General features: G+C 37.2%; 1 protein-coding gene across 1 annotated transcript in view; it reads right to left on the reverse strand.

Moving 5' to 3' along the window:
* CMYA5 (cardiomyopathy associated 5) overlaps positions 1-16,785 on the reverse strand; it is a 91,815-nt gene that overhangs the window by 23,992 nt on the left and 51,038 nt on the right. Inside the window, exons 3-8 of the mRNA XM_072736921.1 lie at positions 16,301-16,396; positions 14,694-14,927; positions 13,080-13,102; positions 8,849-8,967; positions 3,090-3,239; positions 334-480 (exon numbers count right to left, since the gene is read on the reverse strand). Of these exons, the coding sequence (XP_072593022.1) occupies positions 334-480; positions 3,090-3,239; positions 8,849-8,967; positions 13,080-13,102; positions 14,694-14,927; positions 16,301-16,396 (769 nt within the window). The remainder of the gene's footprint in view (positions 1-333; positions 481-3,089; positions 3,240-8,848; positions 8,968-13,079; positions 13,103-14,693; positions 14,928-16,300; positions 16,397-16,785) is intronic.

Raw genomic sequence — 16,785 nt, forward strand, 5'->3', positions numbered from 1 at the left:
ATTCAGGAATCAATTCTAAGAAGCCATTCCAGGTCCTCTCCCTCCCCAGGCTTTCTTAGAGAGAGGACACCCCTGTGAAGTGTTCTCGTAATAACTTGTAAATCATTAGATCATGGCTCTTGTCACAATTTTTTTATGATCTTCTGCTTTTGATCTCTCCCACTTGACTACAAGCTTCTTGAGAACAGGAACTCAGTTTTATTCATCACCATACACTCAGCATTCTACAACACCCAGCATACAACAGGTACTTAATACATGCACCTTAGTTGACCTTAGTAGTCTGCAAAGAAGTGAATATTGCCTCCCAACACCATTTTAACATCTCTTTACCTGTTCTAAAAATTGCCCTTTCGCTGGGAAGGCTACATCCGGTGAAGTTCACAGCCATTACCCACACTTGATAGCATCGGTCAGGTTCCAGATCTTCAAAAATGCAGTAGCTTTCTTTCACTGTCAATCTGTATTCTTCCACCAAGTCTAGCATCAAACACAATTATAAACTCTAGAGTGTCTTCCGAAGTTAATTGAAAACTATAGCTATTGGAGGTTGCTCTATTATTTTCAGTGGAAAATTCAAAGCGATAAATTTACAGATAACATTCATTCTGTGATAGCTAGCACTTTAGAATATATAAGAAAGCAATGGCATGGGAAAAAGAGATACTGAGAGTGATGCATTCTTACCTGTAAACACTTATCAGAAAATAATAGCATATTAGTAAGATTCTGAGCTTCAGCGACCACAATTAAAATAACTTATTTTAACAGCAAATACTAAAATCGCATAGAGTTTATGTTAGCTTAAATCTCAGTAATATAGTCTCAGAAAATTCTTAAGAAGCAATGCCAGTATTTCAGGAGAGAGTATGTAACAAAATATGGATAACCCCGTTTTTTCTAAATATATGATGCTATAAAGCACTTTCCCAAATTAGTAAACAATATTAGTATTCAGTACGATTTTCCAAGTTTCAGATCCTGGTTCCTTTTCATGAATTCCAGAATCTTTTCAACTACAGTGTTCCACAATTTATAGAAATACTTATATAATTTTGATAAGTCATAAACTATTCTATAAAGTAGTATAGTATAGTATAAAGTAACTTGTTCAATCAAGATATTTCCTAAAATGTCTTATTTTACTTTCAATATTGCAGTGGCATTATTACTCGCTACCATGATGAACAAATCTGATCACTCTTACTGAAATTTTTTCTCCTTTACAAAGAATTATTTTCATTTTTAAATTAGCCCATGGTCATTTTAGTTATCCTCCCTTATGTCTCTCAAAAGTCACATCTTCAAAACTCCAATTAAGAAGCCCAGATCATTTTCTTTTAAAGGGAATTTAGGAGCTCTTCAATATAGTTTCATTAATTGCATCTTTCCAGCCCAATGAAGCTCTATACTTTCTGGATGGAAAGTTTGGTTTAAAGAGTCTCATAAGAACTTATACACCGAAAAACATTTCCCATACATCCTCGAAACTATGGCTATAGTGGAATCATCCTCAGTGGAATCATCTTCTTCACCTGAGTCCTGTCACTCCAGCGCTTGTTACAACAGTGCACATAGAATGTGCTGGGGGGACCGTATACACAGCGTGGTATCACAGTATAGATCACCGGATTAGCTAACTGGCATCAGCAGATTTCAAGTTGTTGAATGAATGAGACACAGTACACATAAGTGTTTTGGGGGGCTGGGGTTGGAAGGAGGTGAAGCATTAAAAAAAAAAAAAAAAGCACTCCAGGCAATAAATTGGTGCTAAGAGGAGTTTTGGAGAGCCACAAAATTCCATGATATATACAGCTAGATAGAGAGGAAGAAGAAGCGTGGTATAAGAAAACGAACCCTGAAACAAGCAAACAAAAACATAAGCTTTGGAGTCTCAAAGGACTGTGGTTGAATCCTACCCCTGTCACGTAAAAGTTGTGTGGCCTTGGGCAAATTATTTAACGTCACATCAGTTTTCTTATTTGCAAATGGAGATAATAACACTTACCTTGTTGTGTTGTGACAGGTATATGGTCATAGATAGCCAGTAAAATAAGCAGTCCTTAATAGATAACTTAGCCAACGTTACACTATGCCTATGGTTGCTTTTTTGTTTTCTTTTTCCTAATTTAAATAAGTATGATATTTCAAAAAACTTAAATCTTGGTAACAGCGAAATATATAATAATTCGTTCCTTGTCACAAATTGGGCTTCTGAGTTTTGTAATAGCATGTCCATCCTGTCACATGCTCATCTGGTTTCCAAAATATGTGGATCTGTCTTCGACAAGCAATATACAATTGCCAGCACGCCAGCTCTGATTCATCAGGAAGTACAAACTCAAAGTATCTGGCTTCTAGGTCTTATTAGAAGTCCTACTGAGCAGAGAGACATTTACAGAGACTCAACTAAATATGTGTCATACATTTACTTTCACCTCTACATGCATATTAATTGGAGACACGAAGAGACTACACATATTGAGGCCTATGCCTTGAGAATTGTGAATCTTAAATTAACCTTAATGATTTGTTTGCAGCTTTTATCAAGGTGGATCTGAGAAACCACTAACCATGACATCTAATACTGCATTTGCATTAAAATTATTATTATGTCCTATATACAGCTCACTTCTCCTCTGCACATTGGTATGTGGTTTCTTTCTTTCTTTCTTTCTTTCTTTCTTTCTTTCTTTCTTTCTTTCTTTTTTTTTTTTTTTTTTTTTGTATCCTGTCTTTTAAACTCAAGTACTAATTGAAATTTGTTCTCCCAGAAGTGCTGGTCAGTCTGTTGCCTCCTTTCTGAAAATGAAAACTTTTACTTGCTCCTGTTATCCTGAGAACTCAAAGCCAAATTTGAATCTCAATTACAATATTCACCATTATGATATTTATCAATTTTCTTTTCCTTAATTCTGATTTCCAATTTTTGCCTATATGTTTTGTTTGCTTTATATGGTTGTTGGTTTGATGTTGCTTTTGTATGTGGCTATAAATGCTTTGTGGAATGAGTCCTAATACGGATATCTTTAAATTAAGCTGCAGAAATGTACATACACATGCATCTGTATTTGTGTTAGGAACCCTACCGTTTACTTCTTGGTCGTCTTGTGGCTCCTCCATGCAGTAAACCTGGAAGGAGTCAATGATATCTTCCTTGTTCATGCTCCAATAAACTGCAATTGTTGTACTAGTGGCAGAATTTGGTTCCTGAGGTTCTAATCTAGGAGGCTGTGGAACTGGAATATAATAAGTAAGATTTATTATCACTAATGCTGTTTTTCACTCCTTGATTGTTTTTCTTTTTGCAAAAGTCACTTATACTTGTTGAAAAAAATTCAAAGAATACAGAACAGAGAGCAAAAGTGGAAGGGCTCCCTTGTTCTCAGCAACACCCACCCAAGGATATTCATTGGAGGCAACAACTGTGACATTTGAATGTGTATCCTTCCAAAAGGTTTTTATGCATTTGTGTGTGCATCTGTATATACACAGAGAAATAAAAACAGACCCCAAAATATGATCACTTGATAATACTCTTCTGTAGTTTTATATTCTGAGTAATAAACTTATACAGGGTAGAGGATGCATCAAATGATTTGGTTTTCCTTTAAAATGAAAACTTGAGTTGCTTTGCCACATAACCACTGTTGTATTCCTTCTACATAGAGACTGTATTCACAACAGAGACAAATAAACCCCTTTCAGATCCAGTTGCCACATCACCAAAGCTGGAAAAAGACATATATGAATAAAATATAAAAATACACTTTCTGAAATTACTACCCCATTTTCTCTAATGTGGCTATATCTACAAATTTTTTAAAAAATTAAACAAAATATAAAAACTACATAGGAGAAAAAGTGCCGATTAATTGATTCAAAAATAAGGTTTAGATATCTAATATATCTCTATTATTCTGAATTGTAAATTCAGATAATATTCTCAAGTGTTTTCATAGAAATGTTTAAAGTTTACAGTATGCATATTGAATGTGAATGGTATGCGCAACACCATAAATCAAGCTCCTAGGCAACTCTCTTCTAAAATTTTTGAGATACAAAGGCATTGAACATATTTTACAAATTAAGGGTAAATGTTATGCCTATAGTTGAAAAGATGTCATGCTTTTAAATTTGTTTGTGGTTATTTTTTTTTTCAGTCAATACTTCCTGAGAGATAAGCTTACTGAAATACCGGGCCAGACTTTATGAGATTACTTTGTGAAAAGTCAACACCAAAGGAAAAGAAAACAAAGGTTAGTTCAACAAGATGGTAAAAAAATAATAATAATAATAAATAGGTCTAAAGAATGGAACAAAAAGAGGCAAATTGGAAAGATTCAATAAAGAGATAAAGAGCTGAGGAAATCCAAAGTTATGAAAAATGAGAAGCAGGAAAAGAGCATGGTCAAATTCATGGGCTTCTGAGCAGAGACACCAGCCTGAGGTTAAACACCAGATTCCCCCACTCACTAGCTGTGTTAGCTTAGCCTCAGCTTCCCCATCTTTGAAATGGGAAAACAACAATAATATAATAATAATATAGTAATACCACTTCCTCCCAGGTTTGCTGTAAGCAGCATATGTACATTAAGTGCTTAGCAGATTGTCTGACACATAACCAGTGCTAAAGTTTCACAAGACAAAATGGCTTTGGCAGGAGCACAAAAAATGGAAGGAAGAAGGTATAGGAAGCGGGTGAAGATGGGAGTTGATCTAGCGATCTGGCAAATCACAGAGGGAGTACAGAGGTAAGACATGCTGAGCCCGCTGCGAGATAAACTCAGAAGCCTGCCTGTCAAGCACCACCCCAACAAATGATAATGGTTCAGATCCCCTCACACAGTGTTTGACTTTCCTGTTTGTCTTCCCAGCAGGAAATCAGTGTCACATTCCAAAGGCGTCCATCCAGATAAGTGTAGTTCCATAAATTTTCATGCTGCCCAGGTTTACAGCAGAGCTAAGCAGATGCTTCAACTCTTGTCAATTGTCTTTGAAACAGCATAAAACTCCTTGAGGCATGAATCATGAAAATCTCCCTTTCTTTTTTCTTATGAATTTTACATTGAGCCATATCTGCTTTTAAAAATGGCAACATGTTTCAAAAATCTCTCTCTTCTCTCTCAGGTAGCTTAACAAACTTAAAAGTGTTATTTACTCACCCCTAAATCAACAAATTTTAAGAAAGAAGTAGTTGTAGCAAAGCATGTGGGCTAGGAATGATTTTGTATCTCATGTGCTCCTTCCCCCAAAATTATTACAGTGAAAACATCTTTTTTTTTTTCAAAAATAAGAAATGCTTTTACTTTTCAAAGTATTCTAAAATTAAAAAGAGATAAGAATATTCTATAGATGCCATCCAACGATAATGGCTAGATTAACAATTCCTGTGCAGCAGAATATCAGAGACTCAGATTTATGTGTTAGCAGCTTTGTTTACACTTCTATAGGAATAAACTTGCATGGGAGTAATGCCAAAAAAAATACAAAATCGGATTTGAAGGCTTCTTTATAGGAGACTAAGGAACTGGGCTGAGAAATCACACCACAGAGTCCCTCTACCTGGTGGAGTACGCCCATAAAGAGCTGTCACACTCCTTTAAGCATCAGATCAACTTGGACGTCAGGACTTGAGTGTCCAGATAGACTCCCACTCCAGCTATCTGTCCCTAGGAGAGCAGCATTATTCACAATAGCCCAAATGTGGAAGCAACCCAAGTAGACATCAATGTGTGAACAGATAAGCAAAATGCAGTACAGACATGCAATAAGATATTAATTTAGTCTTGAAAAGGAAGGGGGAGAAAAAGAAAAGAAAAGGTAGGACATTCTGACACATGCCACAACACGGATGAACCTAGGACATGACGCTAAGTGAAATGAGTCAGTCACAAAGAGACAAATACCGCATGACCCCACTTACACAAGGGACCAACAGTAGTTAAATTCATTGAGACAGGAAGTGGAGTGGTGGACACCAGAGGCTGGGGAACTGGAGGAATGGGGAGATGTTGTTCAACAGGTAGAGTCTTAAGTTGGCGAAATGAAAAGAATTTGGGAGACGGATACTGATAATGGTTGTACAAGGATGTGTAAATATTTAATATTTAATACAATATATTGTACACCTCCAAGTGGTTAAGACGGTAAATTTTATGTTATGTGTATTTTACCACAGTTTAAAACAAAACCAAAACCAAAAACCAAGTCCATAGGAGCCAAAGTCAAGGAAGCACTGGATATTATTAATCTCTGGTTACCCCTCCTCTCACGGCAATGCACTCCACTTTGTGTTGTGGAGCAGACTCCCTGGAGCCCAACTGCTCCCTACCACACAGGTAGCTGTGTACCTAGGACAATACTGGGAACATTTTTCTGTTGCCTGTATCCTCACCTGTCAAGTGGGATTAGTAACAAAACCTATCTCCTAGGGTTGTTGGGAATTTGTCTAAAAGGATTTACTGCAGTCTCCCCAGTGCTCAGCGCCATGTAAGTGTGGAATAGATGTGAGGGGCTGGTCCATTTTTCAGTAGAAGAGTCACATCCGGTCCTTGGAATTTCTGATTAGTTTTGGCAATGATCAGATTAACTTTTCAGATACCAGGTGAGGTTTTTATATCTGAGAGGCGTCACTGGCCAAAAATGAACCAAAACTATTTATCAGCAAGTCAACGCCCTGGGCTCCAATTCCATGAAGCAGACACAACCCTCTGTGGCATCTGCCTCACAGAATCAGTCTCCCTGTAAACAGCTCGGAACTCCTGGGAGTCCCAGGTACCCTGTTTCTGAATGAATCATTTAGACTTTGTGACAATTTAACCCCGTGGCCTCTTAAATAAATAAAATGTCCTCTCATTGCCTGTCAGATATTCAAAAGAATCCCATTCTAAATAAATCCTTTAAAAGCAAACAGCCTAGTCTGTTAATCAGAATTTCTTAGTTTCCAATTGCCTCTCTATTTAAATGCCTCTTAAAGACAGTACAAAAAAACACCCTTTGATTTTGACACATTGATAGAGAAAATCTCTAAGGATAAATGGCTGAATATTTTTACTTTGTAGAAGGCTGGTGGGTTTGAGGGGCCTAAAAAGACCCACAAAAAGCCTTTTACTAAACTAAAATTCTTCCTACAGGATTGAAGATTAATTGTCAATATAAAAATAGCAGCTGTCTTGAAGGTGGTTTGGAAAGAATATAGCATCTTTTAAGGAAGATATCTGAGTACATTTTACAGTAAGTGAAACTTGATAACTTCACTGAAACACAGCAGCTTTGAGAAATCTAAATAAGTATCATTGTCTTGTTTGTTAAAATAGCACATTAAAAAATATTTTGAAGAGACGGCAGGATGCTTCTGACAGCTGAGTAGGAGGCTCCCGGCCACAGAGCATGATGCTGAGCTGTTAGTTCTCTAAGCTAATCTGTTTAGTATGAAAAAAGGAGGGGGGCGGGGGGGAACTTAGTTGAAGAGGGAAAAACCACTCATAAGGAAAAATCTGTTCAACACATATGAAAATATTTGATTTATTTTTCCTTCTATATCTGACTGCTGGTGTGAAGCAAATAATCTCTAGAAGACAGAGAAAGAAATCCTAGTTTACAAAGAGAAAAAAAAAGACAAGACCCTTTGGTTTCACTGCTACTTCCTCCTATCTCCTTGATATCCCAGGACAGTTATAGAGCTTCAAATGAAAATACAGATTATAACTGAAATGGTATGCTAGTCTTATGCTGTGATTCAGAATCAAGCTTTAAATTTTTACAACTATGAGGTGTTTTTCCCAGTTATATCTCCTTATATACAAAAACTTTACAAGGGAAACAAAAGCAAAAATAAACTACTGGGATCATACCAAAATAAAAAGCCTTTGCCTGGTAAGGGAAACAAGCAACAAAACAAAACAACCATCTACAGAATGGGAGAAGATATTTGCAAATGATGTATCTAAGGGGTTATATAAAGAACTTACACAATTCAACACCAAAAAATACAGATCATTCCATTAAAAAAATGAGCAGAGGACATGAATAGTTTTTCCAAAGAAAACATCCAGATGGCCAACAGGCACATGAAAAGATGCTCAACATCACTCATCATCAGGGAAATGCAAATCAAACCAGAATGAGATATCACTTCACACCTGTCAGAATGGCTAAAATCAAAAACTCAAGAAACAACAAGTGTTGGCGAGGATGTAGAGAAAAAGGAACACTTCCCACTGCTGGTGGGAATGCAAACTGATGTAGCCACTGTGGAAGACAGTAGGGAGGTTCCTCAAAAAATTAAAAACAGAAATACCATACAATCCAGGAATGCCACCACTGGGTACTCAGCCATAAAAAAAGAATGAAATCTTTCTACTCACAAGCAACATGGATGGACCTAGGAGGTATTACGCTAAGTGAAATAAGTCAGAGAAAGACCAATACCAAATGATTTCACTTATGTGTGGAATCAAAAAAAACAGAACAAACAAGAAAACAAAAACAGAAACAGAATCATTAATACAGAGAACAAACTGGTGGTTGCAAGAGGGGGCTTGCGGATGGAGTATGTATAGGGGATTAAGAGGTACAGACTTCCAGTTATAAAATAAATAAGTCACAGAGGTAAGAAATACAGCATAGGGAATTTAGTAAATAATACTGTAATAACACTGTATGGTGACGGATGGTGACTACACTTCTCCTGGTGAGCAAAGTTTCATGTACAGAATTTTTGATTCATCATGTTATACACTTGAAACCTACATATTGTCAACTATACTTTAATTTAAAAACTTTCAAGACAAACAAGGAAAGCTGCCAAATTTCATTGAGGTAATTAATATATTAAAATTCCTACCAGCCACTTGCTTTAACATCTGGTCACTTCTTGCTGAGCTGTCATCATAATGTTCAAAAAGTGAAAACGCAGCAGGCATTTTCTCTAAAGAAGCAGTGCTCTCCATTGCAGAAAGCAACCTATCAGAGGGAAGACATTTCCAAGTAAGTCAAGAAATTATCAACATACAGAATGAAAACTAAAATGATTTGTTGGTGGTGGTGGTGGGTTTTGTGAGGCACTGTATCCAAATAGGAGATAAACTGTTTTGATGTGTAGAAAGATATGTCTAAAATTTATTTATTCTTAGGATCCTTTGGGGTAACTGGTTAATATTAGAAATTCCATGCCTATATTCTCAAATCTGAATAGACTCCATCGAATTACACAGTCTCAATATTACATCTGTAATCCTAAAAATTATTGTATTCTAATGATTATCTTTTCCTTATTTTCTGAAGAATATAAAGGTTGCAAGCCCATCTGGAAATTCATACACTGTATGATGCCCTTGCTGGTCTTCACCCTCCCAATTATGCTTCTAGTTATTTAGTCTTTCAAAAACTGTGTTCACCTCCTGTGTGCCAGGCACTGTTCTGGGTATTGGGGATACAGCAGTGATGGAGGATAATGTCTAAATTCTTAAAAGACTAAACAAACCGCAGTTTATAAGCCAACAGCATTTATATACTCAAGACCCTCCTGGGAGGGATGTTAAGTCTTTGTATCCAGGTGTAAACTGGGCTTTAAAACAAACGAACAAAACAAAACAAACAAACAAAAACAGGTTGATTCTGAAGAGGGAAAAAGGTAAGGAGAGATTGTAAAAGCATTTCACTTTAGCATGAGGGGCCTAAAATTTGGTTAGGAGCTCTCCTTTCTGCATCTCGCTCATAGGAGACGAGAATTATATTCCAGCAGTTAAGCCAGTTTTGGGGGAACTCCATCAGCTTCATTAACTGCACCTTTTATGGACTTCTTGGTTTGCACCTCTAAGCCTTTGCTCTTGCTGTTGGAACTTTCTTCTCCTACATACTGTATGGCTCTTTCTTCACTTAACCTAGATCTCTGTTCAAATGTCAGCTCCTCAGAGAGGCCAGCCCTGAGTATGCCACTAACACAGCACTAAGTGTCCCTGATATTCTTTATTCTATTAAATTTTACTTCCTCAACCCATTTCTTTCTTTCTACTTCACCAGAATATCATCTACGTGCAGAAAAAGACTCTTTTTTGTTCACTGCCACATTGCACTGTGTTACTTGGCACACAGTAGGTGTTTAACAAATTTTGAATGAGTAGAGGACACTTTCACTTAGGTAAGAATATCAGGATCTCAGGTCTGGTAAAACGTTTTCATCAGTGTGAGGGGAGAAGATTATAAAATATAACTGAAATATTTAAAGAGTGTCCACTATGCTCATTAGGAGTTAGGGGCCACAGGCCACCTTGATTGCTGGGGAATGGAGACAGAGAACAAACAGGAGGTTTGTGGCTTGACTGTGAAGAGCCTTTTGCGTCCACCAAGAGTTTCCATTTTATCTTGTAAGGCAAGGAGAGTCACAGAAATGTTTTCACAAGGGAAGAATTTCCTGGCATAAGTCTGAGAAAGGATCAAAGCAAACAGAGCAGAGGCGCAGTGAGGTCGGTTGGGAGAAGCCCACAATGCTCTGGGTGAGGGAAAACATCATGAGCCTAAAAGGAGGGCTTTGGGGGCGCAGAGGCCACATGGAGATGACAGATTCCAAATTAACAAACAAGGTTGACGAGTACATATACTAAGCCTAGTCAACACACATCACTGACTAGATGGGAGACTTCCTGAAACACAAAAGTTTGACTGTAGATACCACAAGTAAAATGTCTGCGTTTTCCCTTATGCCCTGACCTGTTCAATTTTAACATCCATATGTGAAAGGGTAAGTGAACATCTTTTTAAAAGCAGGTCCTACAGCGGTTGAGACTCTCCTTCTTTTTCATTATTATAACATAAAAAAGTAAACTGGAGAGGGGGAAAAATGCATCTTCTTAACAGGCCAGCATTTTCTAAGCAAATGTGTTTTTCAAAATATGCAAATATTGAGTCTAAATATGTTTGACAGCATTCCTTAATTTAAGCAGTTTTAGTGTTGAGAACAATCATTTAATAGACAAGCACTGCCTTTAGAGATATAATATGAAGGGAAGGAAAAGAAACAAAGTAAAACAAAAAAGTAGATAATAAGCACTTCTCATGGAAAGGAACACTAATAACATTGAGACTGTGAGGCAGAAATTGTCTTGAGCACATTAAAGCCTTCTTTTTAGTGAAACGATTAAGCTTTACCACTTTTACGCATGTGTGTCTATGTGTGTGTACATATGTGCATGTCTAATGAGGCTTTCATTAATTGCTCACATTTCATCACCAAATCTCAAATTTGCCTGTCTTTTTTCTTCACAGAAAAATAATGATTATCCCAAATCTACTCTCCTTTAGGGGGCATGGCATGCAGCTTTAGCAGAGATCATTCATTGTCAACTGGACAATGAAATAAAAATTAATTAAAAAGACACACAGATGAATAACGTCAAGCACAAAACCAAAGAAATGGTATTTAGAATTAAACGAATGACAATTCATATTAGCAAGTTAATATTCTAATGTTTAGAAAAATAAAAATGTACTATAGCATTTTTAAAAGTAAAAGCATTTGCAATTTTTTATTCACCAAGTTTTCTTGTCAATCAATATGTTCCATGGGTAGATGAAATGTTAAGTAAGCATATAATGCATCCAATATATATGAAATGACACTATGAATCTGTGTATTTTTAGATAAAAATAAAAATCAGTAATACTTAGAGAAATGTATCATTTTTTTAACCATAAAGAAAACTGGGAGCAAAGCCTGGGTCTGAGTTCCTAGACCTGCCTGATGTGCCTCAGACTCCTGTGTGATAACTGGTAAACATGCAGAGCTCTCGTCCCACCCTGGATTCTCCTCTCGTGGATCTGGGATGGGGCTCCAGGGGCTCTAGCTTAAGAAACTGCATTGGTAATTCAGGCACAGCCAGTTTGAGGAACTACTGGGCCATCACAGACCCATATAGACTGTTATAAACCAGAGGTTCTCAACCCTGTCTGCCCATTAAAATCACCTCAGAAGCTTTAAGAATGCCTAGCCCATACCCCCAGACCAATTAAACTGGAATCTCAAGAGGTAAGACTCAAGTGTCAGCACTTTTGAAAGCTCCCTGGGTAATTTAAGAGAGCCATTATAATAAAACCCTTATTGATTAATGCCAATATTAATATGCAAGTTATTTTCTTAAAAGTTATTAGCAATATTCTACTGAATAGATTGTTTTTAAAGGTAAACAGGATTTATCTGTGCAGTTTTCATTATCTAAAAAAAATCAGTTTTCTATATTTGAACATATCACAAATACAATTTTTTTTATTTTGCTGTATGCTCTCTCATGGTTTATCACTGAGTAAACTCACAATTTTACAATTTTTAAAATTTACATTAAAGGAGTAAAAATGATAAGAACATTAGGCTCAGCTAGTAGAAAGGGCCTTAGGTCTTGCTCTGGGGCAAAAGGGAAAATGTGTCAGATCACTACAAGCAGTTCAATATCAGATCCTCCAAAACGTAAATATAGATCTGATGGTATCTGTTTTTATAGACATTTCCTAGTTTCTTGTTGAGTGTTTTGCCTCTTAAAAGTAATGACAAATTTCCCTTAGATTGAGTGTTAACAACAGCCACAAAGACAAAACATAATCAAAAGAGGAAGATTCATTTAGATTAGCTGAGCAGAAAGATAAGTGCATGCCTATCTTTTGAAGAGAAAATGAGAACATTCCATTAAGATTACATAAATCATAAAACTACTCAAAGCAAAAATGAATGATTCTTTCAAATGCTCATATTTAACCAATAAGTCTAAGTATCTACACAATGTTCTATATGCAATGACAAGAAAGATGGTCCAGATTAGGCTGAAAACATAGAACACATCTCAAGGAAGCAGTTAAAAATCTACATTATGATAATTGTTATTTAACTAAAGCACATGCAATTTTCTTTCAAAGCTGTCGTTTAGCTTTTAAAAGCATAGTGTCTAAAAGTGAAACTTCAGTAGCTCAGTAAATGTATGTATTTTTTAATTGGCAGCTCATTTTCTAGAAAGCATCAAAATATTAAAAATAAAGCATACAGTCATGCTATTCTCAGTTGCCACTACATTGTGCCATGTTTTATATACCTTTCATTGATTTCCTCAAACGACTTATGAGGGAATGAGAACAGGAGAGAAAGAAAGAGAGAGAGAAAGAGAGAGAAACTAATTAACGATAAAAGGAAAAGCCAACCAAGAGCATTAAGATTATGCATGTTCTATAACTTTTTAGCTTTCCTGAGGTTATTTCTTTTGGGTGGCTACAGCTCCAACAGGAAGGAAATCAGTGCCCAGAAGGGGTGGCGGGATCTGGGCAGGGACAGAGGGCGCTTTAGTTTCCAGTTCTGCTCTACTCTCTGTGCTAAGGAAGGCCAGCAGTGAATTCAGCAGCAAGGCTGCTCCTCTCTACTCATTAACAAATGGCTTGGCTTCTAGAATAGAATTCTCCAAAGAAAAAGGACTTCCATTTGTTCAATGTGGGGTATATACCTAAAATGTAACCAGTAGTTATCTCTGAGTGACACCTTCTTCTGCTTTTCTGTATTTCCCAAATTTTCTAAAATGGATACATATCACTTCCATAAACAGGAAAAAAAATGCTTTCTTTTTTACAATTTGTTCTAGAGAAAAAATATTCTTATCAAACAAAGGTAAAGTTCTTAGGGACAGAAAGAACTTCATTAATGTTATACTTCACAAGAGGTGCCTAATTTTAAAAGATTAAAGCTTAGCTTGAAACATAAAGAAAACTGAATGATTTTCAGTCTCTCTTGAAGATGCCATGTCCACCTCACTCAAATTTGTCCTGGCTGGAAGTATCCCCAAGTCAAAAGCCTATCTCCAGACTTTACTAGAGAGCTGGGATGACTGGGGAACTTTGAAAGGGAGGTGCCTACCATCAGAAGATGGTGCTTTCTCCCAGTTTGACAGTTAGGTGCAGGACTGGCCTATACTACTCCTGGTTAATCCCAGTTCCGTGGAGAACCAGTACGTTACTGAATATTCTAGGGAATTCAGAAAGCAAAGAACTGCCTCTGCAGTGAAGTTTCAGGATCCCCCAGGGGAATTCCAGTCCACAGGATATTTGTTTGAATTAAGGAATCTGTTCCCCAGGAAGACCCTTGTAAAAACATCTACATGTTACATGAGAGAGGTATCACATTATGTCATCCTTTCTCTTGCTGCAAGTATACTGAAACGCTGCAAGTATACTCAGCCACTTGGTGAAGCCTGGAGGGAATGGTCCCTATGAGACATCTCTTCAGATTAGGGAGTAGGGGTGGAGGATGGGCCCAGAGGCCAGTATGAGGATGCCAGGCACTGGGAGGTCAGACCGGCACCCAAAGTGAAAGCACAGCATGAGGAAAGTTGTCAGGCTGTTTTCCTTCCCTCTTAGAAAGTGACCAATCCATGTAAAAGAATGAATGGATGATGCTGGGACCTGACTTCCATGTGTCCTTCAGCTGGATCTGGGTGTCAAGACTGTAAGGATTTTCTGGGCCTTTTCAATAGGTATCAGGCATGCCCTAATAATTTTTAAGCGTCAGAATTATATAAACCCCACACTTGGGGTTTATATAAAAATATAACTTGGGGATATATAAATAATCTTGGGGAACACTGAAAGATGAATTCTAAAAACTAGTCTTGCGTGAGTAGAGCAGATACAGGGTGTCTGGGCCTGTTTTAACGGGTGCTTACCGTCAGGAAAACAGTCTCATCAAGCTCCTCTGCTTCTCTCACAATGCTCTCCAACGTGTCCTTGGCCGTGTCCATGCTCTGTAGAAAGTGGACCATCTGGTCATGTAAGAACTCCATCTTCTTTTTCTTCACTTCCTCAAAGCTCTGGGCCTTCTCATCATACTGTGCTAAAACCTTCTTCATCATCTCCTCATTCTGTTCTTCTAGCCTTTTCTCATTTTTACTACAGTTCTCCTAAAATATAAACAAACAAAACCACTTCGGAATGAAATCAGAAGTCTTATTTTCATGTCTTAATCTTTTCTTTTGAGAGAAACACTGGCCTTTCAAATAATTGACCTCTTATGTCTTGTTAAGAGAATCACAGATTATGAGCACAGTCTAAGTTTCCAACCCACCAACCCCCTTTGCCATAGTTAGCTTTGCAATAAAGCTAATTGTAAGAGTATCATCAAGAAGGATTTAGTTAACCAAACACACAAAAAAGATACTTGTGTGACTTGCCCACTTGCATCTCCACAGGATAAAACATGAAAATGGCATCACAGTGAATGAAGATCCCTGGCCTTCAGGTAATAGAAAGGGCTTAGTGCCATTTTCACCACTCCATTGAAATCACAGAGTGAGGAAGTGAGCAGCAGGATATTGGACAGGGAGCTACATCCACAAATGCTCTCCAGGGGCCATGGGTGGGGGTCCAGTTTCCACCACAGTAAGAGAAACTTCATTGCCTATCTGGACAAATCCAGATGCCTAACTGTTCTCACTATAGGGCTAGTGATAAGATGATCATATAATTTATAGTCTAAAACAGACATTTGGTAGGGGGCACTAGAAATAATTAGCAGGTGTTAACTGATCTACAACAGGAATTAAGCAGACCCCTCTCAAGCAAACTAAGATGCATAGTTGGCCTAATGATAAGGAAACTATGCACCAGCCTTCTGCAGGGACCCTCCGCCTCTTCTGATTGACCAGGGAGGATGCCTGGGCCATCTCTGCATATGGATGGAGCATTGCCCCTTCTTCACTGTGGAGGGAGCAGGGGCCAACAGCTAGGAGGGCATGAACTCATCAAAGGCAATGGTACCATGAGCAACACTCATTTGTCCCGGGCATGGACATTGGGCAGTGGCTTTGAGCATTTCTGCAGAGCTAGTTGGTAAAGGAAAAGATGGTGGAACACATAAGAACTCAGACCAATTCAAATTTTGGCTCTCAAGTTACTATCAATTTACTATGACCTTGGATAACATACTTAACTCTTAATTTCTTATCTATAAAATGGGAACAATATTAATAACCCTTGTATAGTTATTATAAGGATTAAATTGGATAAAGCATGCAATGATTTGTCCTATCATAGTAAGCACCCAATAAATGTGTATACGTTTTTAAGGGCAAGTCATTTATTAGAAAGGAAATGGTTTCACTGATTACACACAGATGGAAGACTTTAAAAAATTTCACTATTAATGGAACAAAACCAACAACAGCAAACCATATATGCACACACAATCCCTAATTCAGATTGTTCTGGTTCAGAAGCATTTCCTTATGATGACATGAACAAACCAGGTCAAAGTAAAAGGGATATGGTAACTTACCTCAATGGTGTTAAAAAAAGATTCTATCTGACTAACAAAGGCTTCAATCCTCAATGACTTTTCTTGTAAATTGTCAAGAAACTCTGCTAATTGGACCTGAAGAAAAAAATTAAGATCTGCTTAGTATATGACATTTGAGAAAAGAACTGCAAGCAGTGAGTTCTAATTTCCTTACAAGTTTAGTATGTTTGGTAAAGATTTACCATATCATGTTCACTAACAAATAAATCTTTAAATTTTCTTTGCTGCTTCATCTAAATTGAGTGTAGATAATTCTGTATGATAAACAATTAGGAAGTTTGTGAGTACAAGCAATAGAAAGTTTATTTTCTTACACAAGAGGAAGGACTTCTTGTTGAGTAGGTAAGTTCAAAGCATACTTGTTTTAGTAAACTAGGGATTTGAATTCTTTCTCCTTAGTAAAGCCTCAATTTTTATATATTCTCTTCTTCTCAGATTGTAGACTTTTTGCTGAACTGGCCCAA

Source organism: Vulpes vulpes, chromosome 14 (genome assembly GCF_048418805.1).
Source record: "Vulpes vulpes isolate BD-2025 chromosome 14, VulVul3, whole genome shotgun sequence".
Taxonomy (NCBI): Eukaryota; Metazoa; Chordata; class Mammalia; order Carnivora; family Canidae; genus Vulpes; species Vulpes vulpes.